At 47.6% G+C, this 12,206-nt stretch overlaps 1 protein-coding gene across 1 annotated transcript in view; it reads right to left on the reverse strand.

The window, feature by feature from the left end:
• Positions 1–12,206, reverse strand: part of UNC5C (unc-5 homolog C (C. elegans)) — a gene marked incomplete at its 3' end in the record, with an annotated part of 80,452 nt that overhangs the window by 30,463 nt on the left and 37,783 nt on the right. Inside the window, exons 6-8 of the mRNA XM_010288048.1 lie at positions 3,926–4,106; positions 1,869–2,036; positions 409–573 (exon numbers count right to left, since the gene is read on the reverse strand). Coding sequence (XP_010286350.1) covers positions 409–573; positions 1,869–2,036; positions 3,926–4,106 — 514 coding nt within the window. The remainder of the gene's footprint in view (positions 1–408; positions 574–1,868; positions 2,037–3,925; positions 4,107–12,206) is intronic.

A 12,206-nucleotide genomic window follows, 5' to 3' on the forward strand; every position in this document is an offset into this window, starting at 1 on the left:
ATAGGATGATCTGCTTTGCCAAGTTTATTCCTTTGAAAATGCTGGCTTTGCCCTAAACCCTCTACTTCTCATTTGCATTGCCGTAAGAGTCACTGCCAAGCTTCCCTGGATGGATGCTGAGCCGGTATTAGAGCGAAGGGCTGTTTGGTGGGGAGGGCAGCGGGGAGAGGGCTCTGTTATGAGACTTTCTAATTCTTCACTGCCCAACTTCATAAACCTCAGACAGCATTACATTCATCTCAGGGAAGAAGAGTGGGGTGTCCCCACTGGTGAGAATTGTATTAACTCATTTCTCCATCCTACAAACGATTCTGTGACTTTAGGTCATTGATGTTGATCTGCAGCTACTGCAGGTCTTTCTGCAGCCAGATACATCTCGGACCCCGGGGGCATCACAGCGGCACTTACCCTGCATGCAGAGCCCATCGGTGCAGTTCTTGGACTGAAGCACCAGCCCCTCGCAGTCCTTCCCCCCGTTCTTCGGTGCTGGGGCCGTGCACTCCCTCCGTCGCCAGTGGGTGCACTCTGTGCCGCAGGTGGACCACTTGCTCCAGGACGTCCACTTGCCATCCACTGAGACAAGGAAAGGACATGACTTGTTAGGCGGAACGTAAAAGAGAGGCTGATCAAGAGTGATGCACGTCTTGGCACAAGCCAGTCTGCAACTCCTGGCCATTCCCAGCAAGGCAGAAGAATTATCAGTCTGCCCTTCTTAAAGTCCCGTTTCTGGTCTGTAAATGCATATTCTCTCTCCCTCTCCTTTCCCTCTGCCCTGGTCCCATTTCTGCTCTTTCCTCCTCCTTTTATAAACTTGTCAGCAGTTTATCTGTGCTCAAAGTGTACATGAAAATTAACAACAAGTCGTGAATCTGTGATGTTTGGGGGGTTTTTGGCATTTTTTAGCACAGAGGTTAAACTTGGCCAGAAATTCCTCTCTAGTAGGAATACAGTCAATGTTAAATATTTTCTATTAAAAGAAATATCTAGAGGCAGTGATCTACTTCACATGAACAGAATCAGGAATGTGTTTAGCACCTTTCAAAATCCCACAAATGATTTTCAAAAGCACTAAATTGAACAGCCGAAGAACAAACGATGAAATTGTTCCAGTGACACAGCCTGAGCCAGGAGTCTGTCACTTGAAATAGCAATCTGAGATGAAATTTTAGCTTTTAAGTTTCACCCACCACTAAGACCTGGGGTTGGATGGTCAGGTTTCGCAAGCTGAAGACACCCCTACTGCCATCAGTTTGAGTGGGACTACAGAGGTAGGAAAGCACTGGGCAATAGGACAGATGGCAGAACTTTTGTCAGAGAAAAGCCACCAACTACCTTGCGTGTCCTGAAGCATTTGTGTATTTCCCAGAAGTTTACATGTAAATATCTTTTGAAGGGATGCATAGACCTCTGTTTCCAGTGTAGAGGCCTTTGTATTTGACGTCAGGTAAACATGTGCCTCAAATTTAACATCTACACTCCAGATGCTCCACTTGCTGTGAGAGCTGGGCTGAACAGACATTGCAAATGTGTTTACATGACAGTTGCTTTCTATTTTCAAATTCCAGTCCTTTTCCAGAGCTTCCAATCTTTACCTCCTACAATTTAAAGCTCTGAATGTCCCCCAAATCCCCTGAATTACCAGGGCTGAGACACTGGTGCAAGTTGCATGCAAAAGTGGGTCTGAATCCTCTGCTGCTCGATATAACATGCTCTCTATTTTATCTACTTAGGTAATATAATTTCATATTCATTCACTGAAATGTTGGATTTATTAATAAGGAGAAGGAGGCCTTTGTAACTAACGGTCTCCTCCTGAAATGACTGGTGACAAATGATTTATAGAGAGCTGTGTACTGTTCATGCTGGACCTGGACAGAGAGTGGTGCAAGCTATCTTCTGAACACTCTGGCCCTCGCAGAAGGCACCACCGTTGAGCGGGGCAGGATTGGTGCAGGTCCTCGTACGCTTCTGGAAGCCTCTCCCGCATCGGCTGTTACACATTGACCACTCCGTCCAGGTGGACCAGCCTCCATTCACTGAAAAGCAAGAGAGAAGGAGTGTGGTCGCGTAAGCACGCCATCCTGCTCAGCCCAAAGCGCCTCTGGCGCTGTGCCACGCTGCCTCCAGCAGCGGTCACAAGTGGTGGCTGGGAAGAGCCTGAGAAGCCACACCGAACAGACACAAACCCACGTCTCCGACGCACTGAACGCACAGCACGCCAGGAGTCATCGCAGAAGTCGAAGAAATGCTGGCGCTGAATGAAAACCACCACTTGATGACGATTACGGCTGGCAGGTGACCTGCCTTGTCTCAAAAACCGACCTGACCCAGCACTACGCACCTGGTGGCATGAGTATGGCCAAAATATCTGTGGGTTCAGAGAGCACCCACAGCTCTGCCAGCCAGAAGCCTGCACTCTGAAAGCTGCACCGTTTTCCAAAGGGAGATAACCTGCTCTCCAGCTTGTTCTCAGATGTACCCATCACCTATGCATGCTAAGAGACCCCCATGACAACTCCACTCACCCTCTGTGGACATAGCTGGTGCACGTGAATGTCCCAGCGCTTCCATAACAGATATTTAAGCTGTTCAGAGCGAACTCCCACTAAAAGCATTTTTGTTATTGGACTTTGGGAAGGTATTTTTCTCTGGGAAGATGTTGATGCTGATTCTCTTTCTCACCAACCTGTTTCTGGGATAAATGGGTGGATGAAGAATGGGTGGATGTGCTGCTCTACGTAATAATGTCCTTGCCAGGGTATGGATAACATACTAACTGCTCAGATTCCCTAAACCCAAATGTTTGTGATATGACACAACCCTTGAGGAGCTCTCGTAGCAAACCCCATAGAAATGGCTACTCCCCTAAATATGTCTCTGTTGAAAAAAATGCTCTATATGTATGAGGAAGAGTTGCAGTATGCCTACATCTTTATGTTTCTGCATTCATCACAGTTACAAAACACAGTGCTCTTGCATGGTCCATCCCTCAATATCGCAAATACTGCTAATCAACTCAATTCAGTCGGTTTTCTATAAAAACTGAACTAAAAGGCCCTCATTGTAACTTCAGGGAAGCAACTGCTTACAATTAAATCTAACTGCTACCCTGCATATGAAATGAATACTAGGGATAATCATAGGGATTTTTTTCCTACTTGTCTATCCTATAATTAAGCTGATTGTAAGGAACACCAGGACAGTCAGCTGGCACGTCGTCAGAGCAGGTTTTGTTCTGGTGGATACCCCCGCTGGGGACGCATTGTGGCAGTAACTTTGCAGGGCAAAGGCTCAGACTGGTGGGGCAGAGCCGCAGTGCAACACAGCCTGGAAAAGACCCCGGGAGGGCATCTCCTACTTCGCCCCTGACATCAGAGTATGTTTTGGTAGTAGACACCAAAAATAGGTTTATTTAAAGAGATAGAAGGAGATGGAAGATTCTGCTGTGCTCCAACATTGCTACCAGTATCTGGAAGCACAAACCTCTTTTCAGTTTTACTCTTATTTCTTTAAAGTGACACTAAGAACGTGAAATGCATTGGTACAAAGCAATGCCTTGGATGCTCCCACTGGAGGAAGCGCCCTAATGGCTTCTGGCTGCACCCAGCCGGCATGTGTTACGGCAACAGGAGCAACCACCTTCTCTTCAACGAGGCAACCAGCTCTTTGCATAGGTGCCTGTTCCTCCTTTAATGCTATTGTCTGCCACCAATAAGCCGAGCCATCAGATCTGTACTTCTGAGTATCTTCAGTAATGAACCTTGACTGCAGTCACTGCACATGGCTGCAAGTCAACGGGCAGCACGGGCGGCCCGGCCTGGTCACTCACCCCATAAGAGCTGCACACAGGCATTTTGCATCCCCTTCCTGTCCCACTGTCTGAGCGCGCGTCCATCCACGTGCGGCGGGACAAGGCATCACTTACCATAGACAATCACAGTCGCTGTGGTGCTTTTCCTTTTGGCCACAATGTTTTTGGCGACACAAGTGTAATTGGCCGTGTCAGAAAGGCGGGCTTGCTTAATGATCAGGTTGTGATCGATGGTGATGTAAAAATTTCGGTCTTCCACAGGATCTATCACCTCTTCATTCTTCAGCCACTCCACCTTAGGGTTTCAAAGGGCCAGAAGGGAGGCAGTGAGTCAGCACCAGGTCACACCACAACGGGCACAGTATCTGGGATTACATTACTCATCCCAAAAAGAGCAACGAGTCAAGGCATCCCGCGAAGGACTCACCTGAGACACGCTGCCAAGTGAAATAAAACACCAGGGCAGAAATGCAGGAGAACACCCTTCATGCCTACCCTTTCCTTCAGGTCCCCTTCCCTCCCACCCATCCGTGCAACAGCTGTCTTGCCTTGCCTTGCCTTGAAGATATCAATGCATTTTCAAAGGCTGCCAGCTACTGTGTGGAGACAAATGGCTGATCTATGTTTTCAGAGTGCGAGGCAAGGGATAGGGAAGGGGTGATACCTTTGGACCATATCTACAAACAGAAAATTCCCTTACAACATCAGAAAGCCTAAACCAGCAGAGATCTCACCCATTCTTTTGTACGTCTTGTCTAATTACGCAGTTAATAACGCAGTAACCTCGTATATACTATCTATCACAATGAGGCTTTAAATCAGAGTCGGTCACACTAACAAATTACAAACACGCCAATGTTTTTAAGTAAGCATGTACTCACACGTACATGCATGTTATTGTTTTGCTGCAATCAGGATTAAACAAAATAGAGACAGTTACCAAGGAAATAGGGAATCACAAAGACTACATCAGGGCTTATTTTTCCCTTTTCTTTATGTAAACTATATTTTGTTTTAATAAAGCGTAATTTCCTTGGTTACACAGAAAAATATTTTCATATGTGATTTTTAATCTAGACAACGTTGTCTTTATTGCCTTTGTAAAGAAACACCTATTATATCCCAGCTGACTGCTGCGAGACACCTTAATATAATTTGGCTGCAAATCTAGTAGCTTGTTTTCATTTGAACTGAGCATGCTCTGAAGGATGGGACTGGGCCCCTGGATGGATCAAAGCCGGGCCTTCATGTCACTGGATCACTTCAGCTTGTGCCCAGGATTTAATTAAAGGAAGACAAACATAAACACAATCAACCCGCCGAACCCACGAGGTGCTAACTGCCAAGACCTGCTCTTACAACCCCCTTTTCCAAAGACATTTGAGGAACTGCCCGAGCATTGACAAATCCCAAAACCAACAGAGAACCTGCTCCTCCTGCAAGACCAGCGCTGGCGGATGTGGGCTTGGATTCAAGTTGCCCACTGCCCGCTCCCCGTCTTTAGACCTACTTTAAGCAGCTCCAGCTCCCCCACCCCAGTTTGGGTGGATGGGCATCAGGTGTGAGCTGCTTCCAAAGACGTACACCTCAGTGAATGTAAAGCCACTGCCCCAAGGAAGGCTTGATTTAAACTCTCCCATAGCAGATTGCTGCAGTATGTGGTAGCCTCGCAACTATCAATACTGTATAGCTTAAAATCGGTGGTGCAAAAAGGGCTGTGGATGGATATGGATAACTGTGTCTGCAAGGAGCAGGGAAGGAAGAAAAAAGACATAAAACTTTGGAGGCTGTGCTTCTGTCACTACAACATTCATGTTTTACCATGGAAGATACAAGCTCTTCGTTATTATCCTGGTTTTCCTCGGCAGGATGATTAAAATTATTCTTCCTCCTTTCTTGAATCCTCATAGGTGTCAGGTGTCAAGACAGGCAGATTCCTGTTCAGTCAGTGGCAATATTTAGCTCCTTCTTCACTCACAGGTCAAGTCCGCATGCATCCCAGACTGAGTAAGAAGCCAGGAGCTTACATCTCCACCAGTGGTAGGCTGCCACTTAATCCCTGCCTCTCACACAAGCAAAGTGTCTTTCTTGGGTTTTAATACCATTATTTATTTCTGGGATGGAGTACAGACTCGTGTCAGGACTCTAAAAGATGCCACACGCGCTGCAACAGCTGTGTACACACCACCTTTGAATCCACCCGTACTTCTTCTGTGCTCCGCACATTGAGGACGTCAGGGCGTCAGTGAGGATAGGACTACAAGTCTACGTGGTCTAAGGCGCAGACCAAAATGGTTCTGGTATGCCCATCCAAGCACATACCCTAGCAGCCCTTGGCACTATGCAAGGCTCCACGCTCAAGCACGTGGTTCTCTTTTTCCAGTACTCTGCAATGCTTTCTCTCTCCACAAAAACACACACATGCATATTCTGTCTGGCTCTCAGATGATTAGACAAAATTAAAGCTATGAGCATTAAATTCCCCGTCATCCCTGCACAAACACTGAATATGATATGAAAACAGGAGTTGCCAATACCAGAAAAAAAAGAAGATAGTCTGTATAATTCAGTATACTGTCTCTGGCTCTTCACCAAATCTCTTAGGAAAAAGATCCTTTTCACTTAATGGCTCACAGAACTTGCTAACAATGAAACGTTAAGTTTGCAGAACAACAGGATGTCTTTTTTTCTGAAAAATCTGTTTTGCCAGTACATTGGTACTGCATGTGCGTGTCTAAACCCCATCTCTTTTACAAGATACCTCTTTAATATATCTAATTCAGTCTTCTGCTGTCATCCATATTTTTACGATGTCACAAGTCTGTTCATGTCGCATACTATAATGTCATCAAATCTAAAGGGAAGAACTGATGGATGGTTTGACAGGAGGCAGGAGCCTCATACACATTTTAGCCATCAGTAGAGCAACACAAAAAAGAACACACCCCTCCAGAGGTTGTGTTTTCTCTCCCAGTCCTTGTAGAAGAGGTAACTAATTAAATATACTACAACACATAAGTGAGACTTTTGTTGGTACTTATTTTCAGTTACTAACGAACAGGCTCATTTTTTCTAGTGCAGGTGACTGCAGTGCTCAGAAATTCCAAACCTCAGATTTATGTTTTTGAGGTAACTAGAATAGGTGGGAGCAGGGTTGTTGTGTCACGTATGTAGGAAGAGATCAGGTGTCAAATACAAAAGAGAAGAGAACAAAGCAGAACGAGACTGTGATTTACAAATGACATGTATGCAAACTGTTATTACAGAAGTTAAAAGCAACGATCTCTTTTGATGCCATGTCATTCCCCAAGGTGCAGCCTCTTTGCTGAAGTAGGCTGTTAATCCAGTCGATGCAGAAACTTATCCTGAATTTAATTCCGCTGCCTGAATAACGGTGACTGGTGCTCTGGGGAAACCACCATGCTCGCAAGATGCTGGTGGATGAGGCACTGGACGTTTATGTGCCAGAGACATGCACCCCTCCAGGCAAGCAGACCGAGGGGCAGCAGGATACCCATGGGCATTTCAAAGTGCAAAAAAAGCCTGTCTTCAGGGTCATACCAAATCATGCCCTCATGGCTCCATTTTTCAACTCTCTGGAGAAGATGTTTCTAGAGTAGATGTTTGCTTTTGTCTAAATATTGAGGATGTATATTTATTAGCTATAGTCACAACAGAGACCTAGCTCTATTTATTCAATTAAATCAGGCACGTCCCACCAACTGTTAATAAATGTACGAATGGCTGTGCCATAGAAATAGCCTGGGCATCAGTTTTTCCTTATCATAACAGAAATCATTTAATGGGCAACAATACTGCCATGAAGGATGAGGTAAGTGTTCCCTTGTGGAGATGACAGCTATGGAAAATTACAACAACATGCAACTGTTTTTTCTTATGTTCCAGCCCCCTGGAACAAAGCAAGCACAAAATCCCCATTTCTTTTTTTTAGTTTTCCACTCAAGAAGGTATTTTTGTTATATGTTTGCAAACCGACTAGCACGAGAAGGCCCCTCTGTAAAGGCGTGAGCGCAGTGAACGAAATCCTGACTCACAGCGGCTGTGGATGCTGAGAAGGTGCAGCACACCCCAAGTCGGCTACTTTTTGGTCCGAGCTCCTCGGTGCTCTGGGTATCATTTGCAGAGCAGCGAGGCACAGGGCTCCTGCCAGCTTTGCTGGATCTACGCACCCAGCGCTGCTAACGTGCTGGCAAGCCTGCCACGGCTCCGAGCCGTCCCCGTGACCGGCTGAGGGAGCGCACGATTCAAGGCGGCTGTAATTTAGAGCAACGTACCTTGTAGCGTCTTTTCTGTCATCCCGCTCCCCAGTGAGAGACAGATGTGCTGTCTCTAATTATTCGCTGATTGGTATCGGGAGATACATTAACATAATTGGCACATTTGTTCTAATTAACAGAGGGAACCTGCCACATGCCACCCAACATGAAAAGCAAGACCATCAGCAAGAACAGAAAACCCGCGATCGCTGCCCCGGCTACACCTCGGAGCTGCGGCCAGACCTGTGCTGCTGCAGGATGTTTCCAGCAGCAGCCTGAAATACGGCAGCACACGCAGAGGCTAAGGCTGGCAAAGCCGGGACAGCCTTCTGTGCAGACTAAGTGAACAGGGGGAACATAAATCACACAAGCGATTACATACGCAGGAAAACCTATTACGGAAGCTAATTGCTGACACAAATTTAGCCATGCCGAGCTACTAGCATTACGAGACACTTAAATCTCTTGGCACGCTTGCATGCGCGTGACTGTTTTAGAATCTCATAGAGCAACAGCACATCTGCTCCAAAAGAAACCCAAGAATGGAAAAGGGATACGAGCTCATCTAGATCCTCCCCTCCTGATCGTACGAGTCATTCCTTACACCTCTCGCAGTCTCAAGAGGGAAGTCAGCAGGGTGCGAGTCCTGGATCCTGGTCTCTCATTGCCTCCACCGCACCAACCTGCCCTACAGTCACCTTCAGAGAGGAGAGCACCTGCCGAAAACAGAAAGTCTTCTACCTTCTAGACACAGGCAAAGCCCTCCGGTGCCTATGAGTGCAATAATCCAGAAGAAACAAGATGCAAATGGCTGGGAGCAGCGAGAGATTTGCCTCAATAAAAGGCGATTTAGGATTCTGGGAGGTGAGACCATTGCAGCCCTGCCTTCTCCGTGCCCAGCTGACGCAGCAGGATGGCTTTCCATCTGGTCCCCCAACCGTGCCGGCGCGGCGGCTGGTGCTCTCCGGCTGGTCACGGTGTCACCCCTGGCTTTTCCGCAGTCCCTGCGGAGCTCGCATCACCTCCAACAGGCACAGGAAAACCCCAGCTCCCCTGCTTCACCTGAACTGTAACAACAGACACACATCCATGCCATATTGATAGTAAGGGCATACATACACGTGCCAGTACGAATAAAACATTTGTGAAGCTAACTACTGATTTGGACACAGTACAAGGTGCCCAAGTGAGACTGAGAAAACTTTAGCAGTTTTCATACAGGCTACTGAGCCAGCAGCTATTTCAGGTACCTCGAGACTTGAGTGCCTCTTTGAAGGATGTTATTTGATTTTTTGATTTGGTTTCAGATGTACGCTTTCATCCCAGCAACTGCACACTGAAGAGGATGCTGTCCTCCATGTACTACTTGCTGGAAGTAGACTCTGTACCCATATAAGGTTAAAAAAAAAGAAAAAAGAGAGAAAAAAAATGGCAGTCTCCAAAGAGGCTGAAATTACAGCTGTTAGAGACTGCAAAACACATATTCAGAATGAGACAGCAAATGCAAACCACCATGACATTTTGTTCAGTTGTTGCTACTGTGCTTCTGCTGCCAATAAGGGGAATTGTGTTCCTGCTGTGGAAACACTTCCGTAATTGCACATATATCCAGCCTTCTGCTTGAGTACTAAAATCTACACAGGGTGTACATACAGCTGCTGAATGTCTCCGGCCCTATTACAGCTTTGCTTTATGCACAATGGGGAAGTGAAGCTTCACAGAAGAAACTTCAAACGCTGAAGTGGACTGATAGCAGCAGATGGAGAACTTTATTTCATAGAGTCTCAAATCCAAATACAGTTCATGGCATTATTAACCGTAAACCACAGCGGCTGCCATGTGGCCACCAGGAGTTGCTGGGCTTCCTCTCCCACCTGAAAGAGGGGCTTGAGCTGGAGGTACCACGGCTCACGTGTGCTGGTCGGCACTTCTGGCACCACGTGGGCATCTGAAGTCCCCAGTCCCTGAAGCAACCGGGAGGGGTCTGTTTAGAAACAGCTTTAAACGAGTTACCAACGATACGTCTGAGGTTCTTTGGTTGGATGGATTGATAGACCTCATTCTTCACAGTACACAGCTATACGCTTTGCAGGATCATTAAATTCAGTAAGAGAACAGGATGTTGGGGGGTGGCTCCAGTCCCTGAGGATGGCCCCTGTCCCACTGTCCCTGAAAGGTGCATACAGACAACTCCTCCTACCAGTATTAAAAGGCATACAGGATTTTGTCCAGGTTACACATTTTAGTGAAAGAAAAGCATCAGCTCTAGAAGCACATGGAAACTCCTGAGCTTTATCTTGTACTTTTGGAGAAAGACAGGCTCTCCAGGACAAAATGAATGAGCAGTCCTTATTTTGGGCTGTGCTCCTCCTGCACATAAACCTGCCTCGCCCTCCCACCCCCTGACACCCCGAGGCAGTTCTGCGGTATGTTGCAGGGCACTGCAAAGGACAGTGTCACTTCGCAACTAATTAGTATTTGTGGCCACAAACTCCTCAACTCGCCTCACTTTCATGCCAGGAATATAAAACACCGCCTCGGCGACACACACCTGCATGGAAATGCACACACATGAACTCCCAATTAAGGGACAACTGCAGCAAAACCTGAGTGGTTCTCATGAAACCAAGCAAACAGCGGTCGTACTAATAAGCAATTAGATGGAGCAGCCACCTGATGCTGCCTATTTGGAGAAGTCCCCAGTTTCCACCAGCTTTTGCCCATGCAAGAGTAGCTGAATGAAGTCTGTGTCATGGTCACCTTGACTCGGCAAAACACCCTTTTCTGCCTCCTGACTCAGGGATACTTTCCCCCTTGCTCTAGTTCCTAATTAAAGCCGTGAATGTGGATAAATATCACGTCCAGTTTTAAACCCAACTGGGTCACCAAACTGTATGTCACACTCTGTTCTGCAATTAAACTACTCTGTGAAACACCTCAACTGTAATTAAAGAAGCAATTGTGCCTCAATTCACACATTTCAATGCAAAAGTTTGTCTGGCAGCTTATGGCATATTAACCAATCTTACATCTTGTACTGAGTTTGCATGGGAAGGTTTCTGTAGCAGGGGTACTATTGGGGTGGTTTCTGTGAGAAGCTGCCAGAAGCTTCCCCTGTGTCCGATAGAGCCAGTGCCAGCTGGCTCTAAGATGGACCGGCCGCTGGCCAAGACCAAGCCCATCAGTGACGGTGGCAGCGCCTCTGGGGTGACACAGTTAAGAAGAGGAAAAAAAAACACGCAAGAGAAACTACAGCTGAAGAGAGGAGTGAGAACATGTGAGAGCAACAACCCTGCAGACCCCCAGGTCAGAGCAGCAGGAGGGGCAGGAGGGGCTCCAGGCACCAGAGCAGAGGTTCCCCTGCAGCCTGTGGTGAAGACCATGGTGAGGCCGGCTGTGCCCCTGCAGCCGTGGAGCTCCACGCGGGAGCAGATGTCCACCTGCAGCCCATGGTAGATCCCACGCCAGAGCAGGAAGATGCACCTGATTGAGGCTGTGACCCCGTGGGAAGCCCACACTGGAGCAGGCTCCTGGCAGGACATGTGGACCTGTGGGGAGAGGAGCCCAGGCTGGAGCAGGTTTGCTGGCAGGACTTGTGACCCCGTGGGGGACCCACACTAGAGCAGTCTGTTCCTGAAGGTCGGCACCTGTGGAAGGGACCCAGGCTGGAGCAGTTCATGAAGAACTGCTCCCCATGGGAAGGACTCACGTTGGAGAAGTTCATGGAGGACTGTCTCCCATGGGAGGGGCCCCACACTGGAGCCTGCCCTTGAGGAGGAAGGAGCAGCAGAAACAACATACGATGATCTGACCACAACCCCCATTCCCCGTCCCCCTGCGCTGCTGACAGGGAAGAGGCAGAGAACTCGGCAGTGAAGTTGAGCCTGGGAAGAAAGGAGCGGTGGGGTGAAGGTGTTTTAAGATTTGGTTTTATTTCTCTTTTTATTTACCCTACTCTGATTGGTAATAAATTAAACTGATTTTCCCCAAGTCAAGCCTGTTTTGCCGCGACAGTAACTGCTGAGTGATCTCCCTGTCTGTATCTCGACCCACGAGCCTGTCGGTACGTTTCCGTTCCCCTTCCCGCCGAGGAGGGGAGTGACGGAGCGGCTCTGGGG

Source organism: Phaethon lepturus, unplaced genomic scaffold (assembly GCF_000687285.1).
Source record: "Phaethon lepturus isolate BGI_N335 unplaced genomic scaffold, ASM68728v1 scaffold5315, whole genome shotgun sequence".
Lineage (NCBI taxonomy): Eukaryota > Metazoa > Chordata > Aves > Phaethontiformes > Phaethontidae > Phaethon > Phaethon lepturus.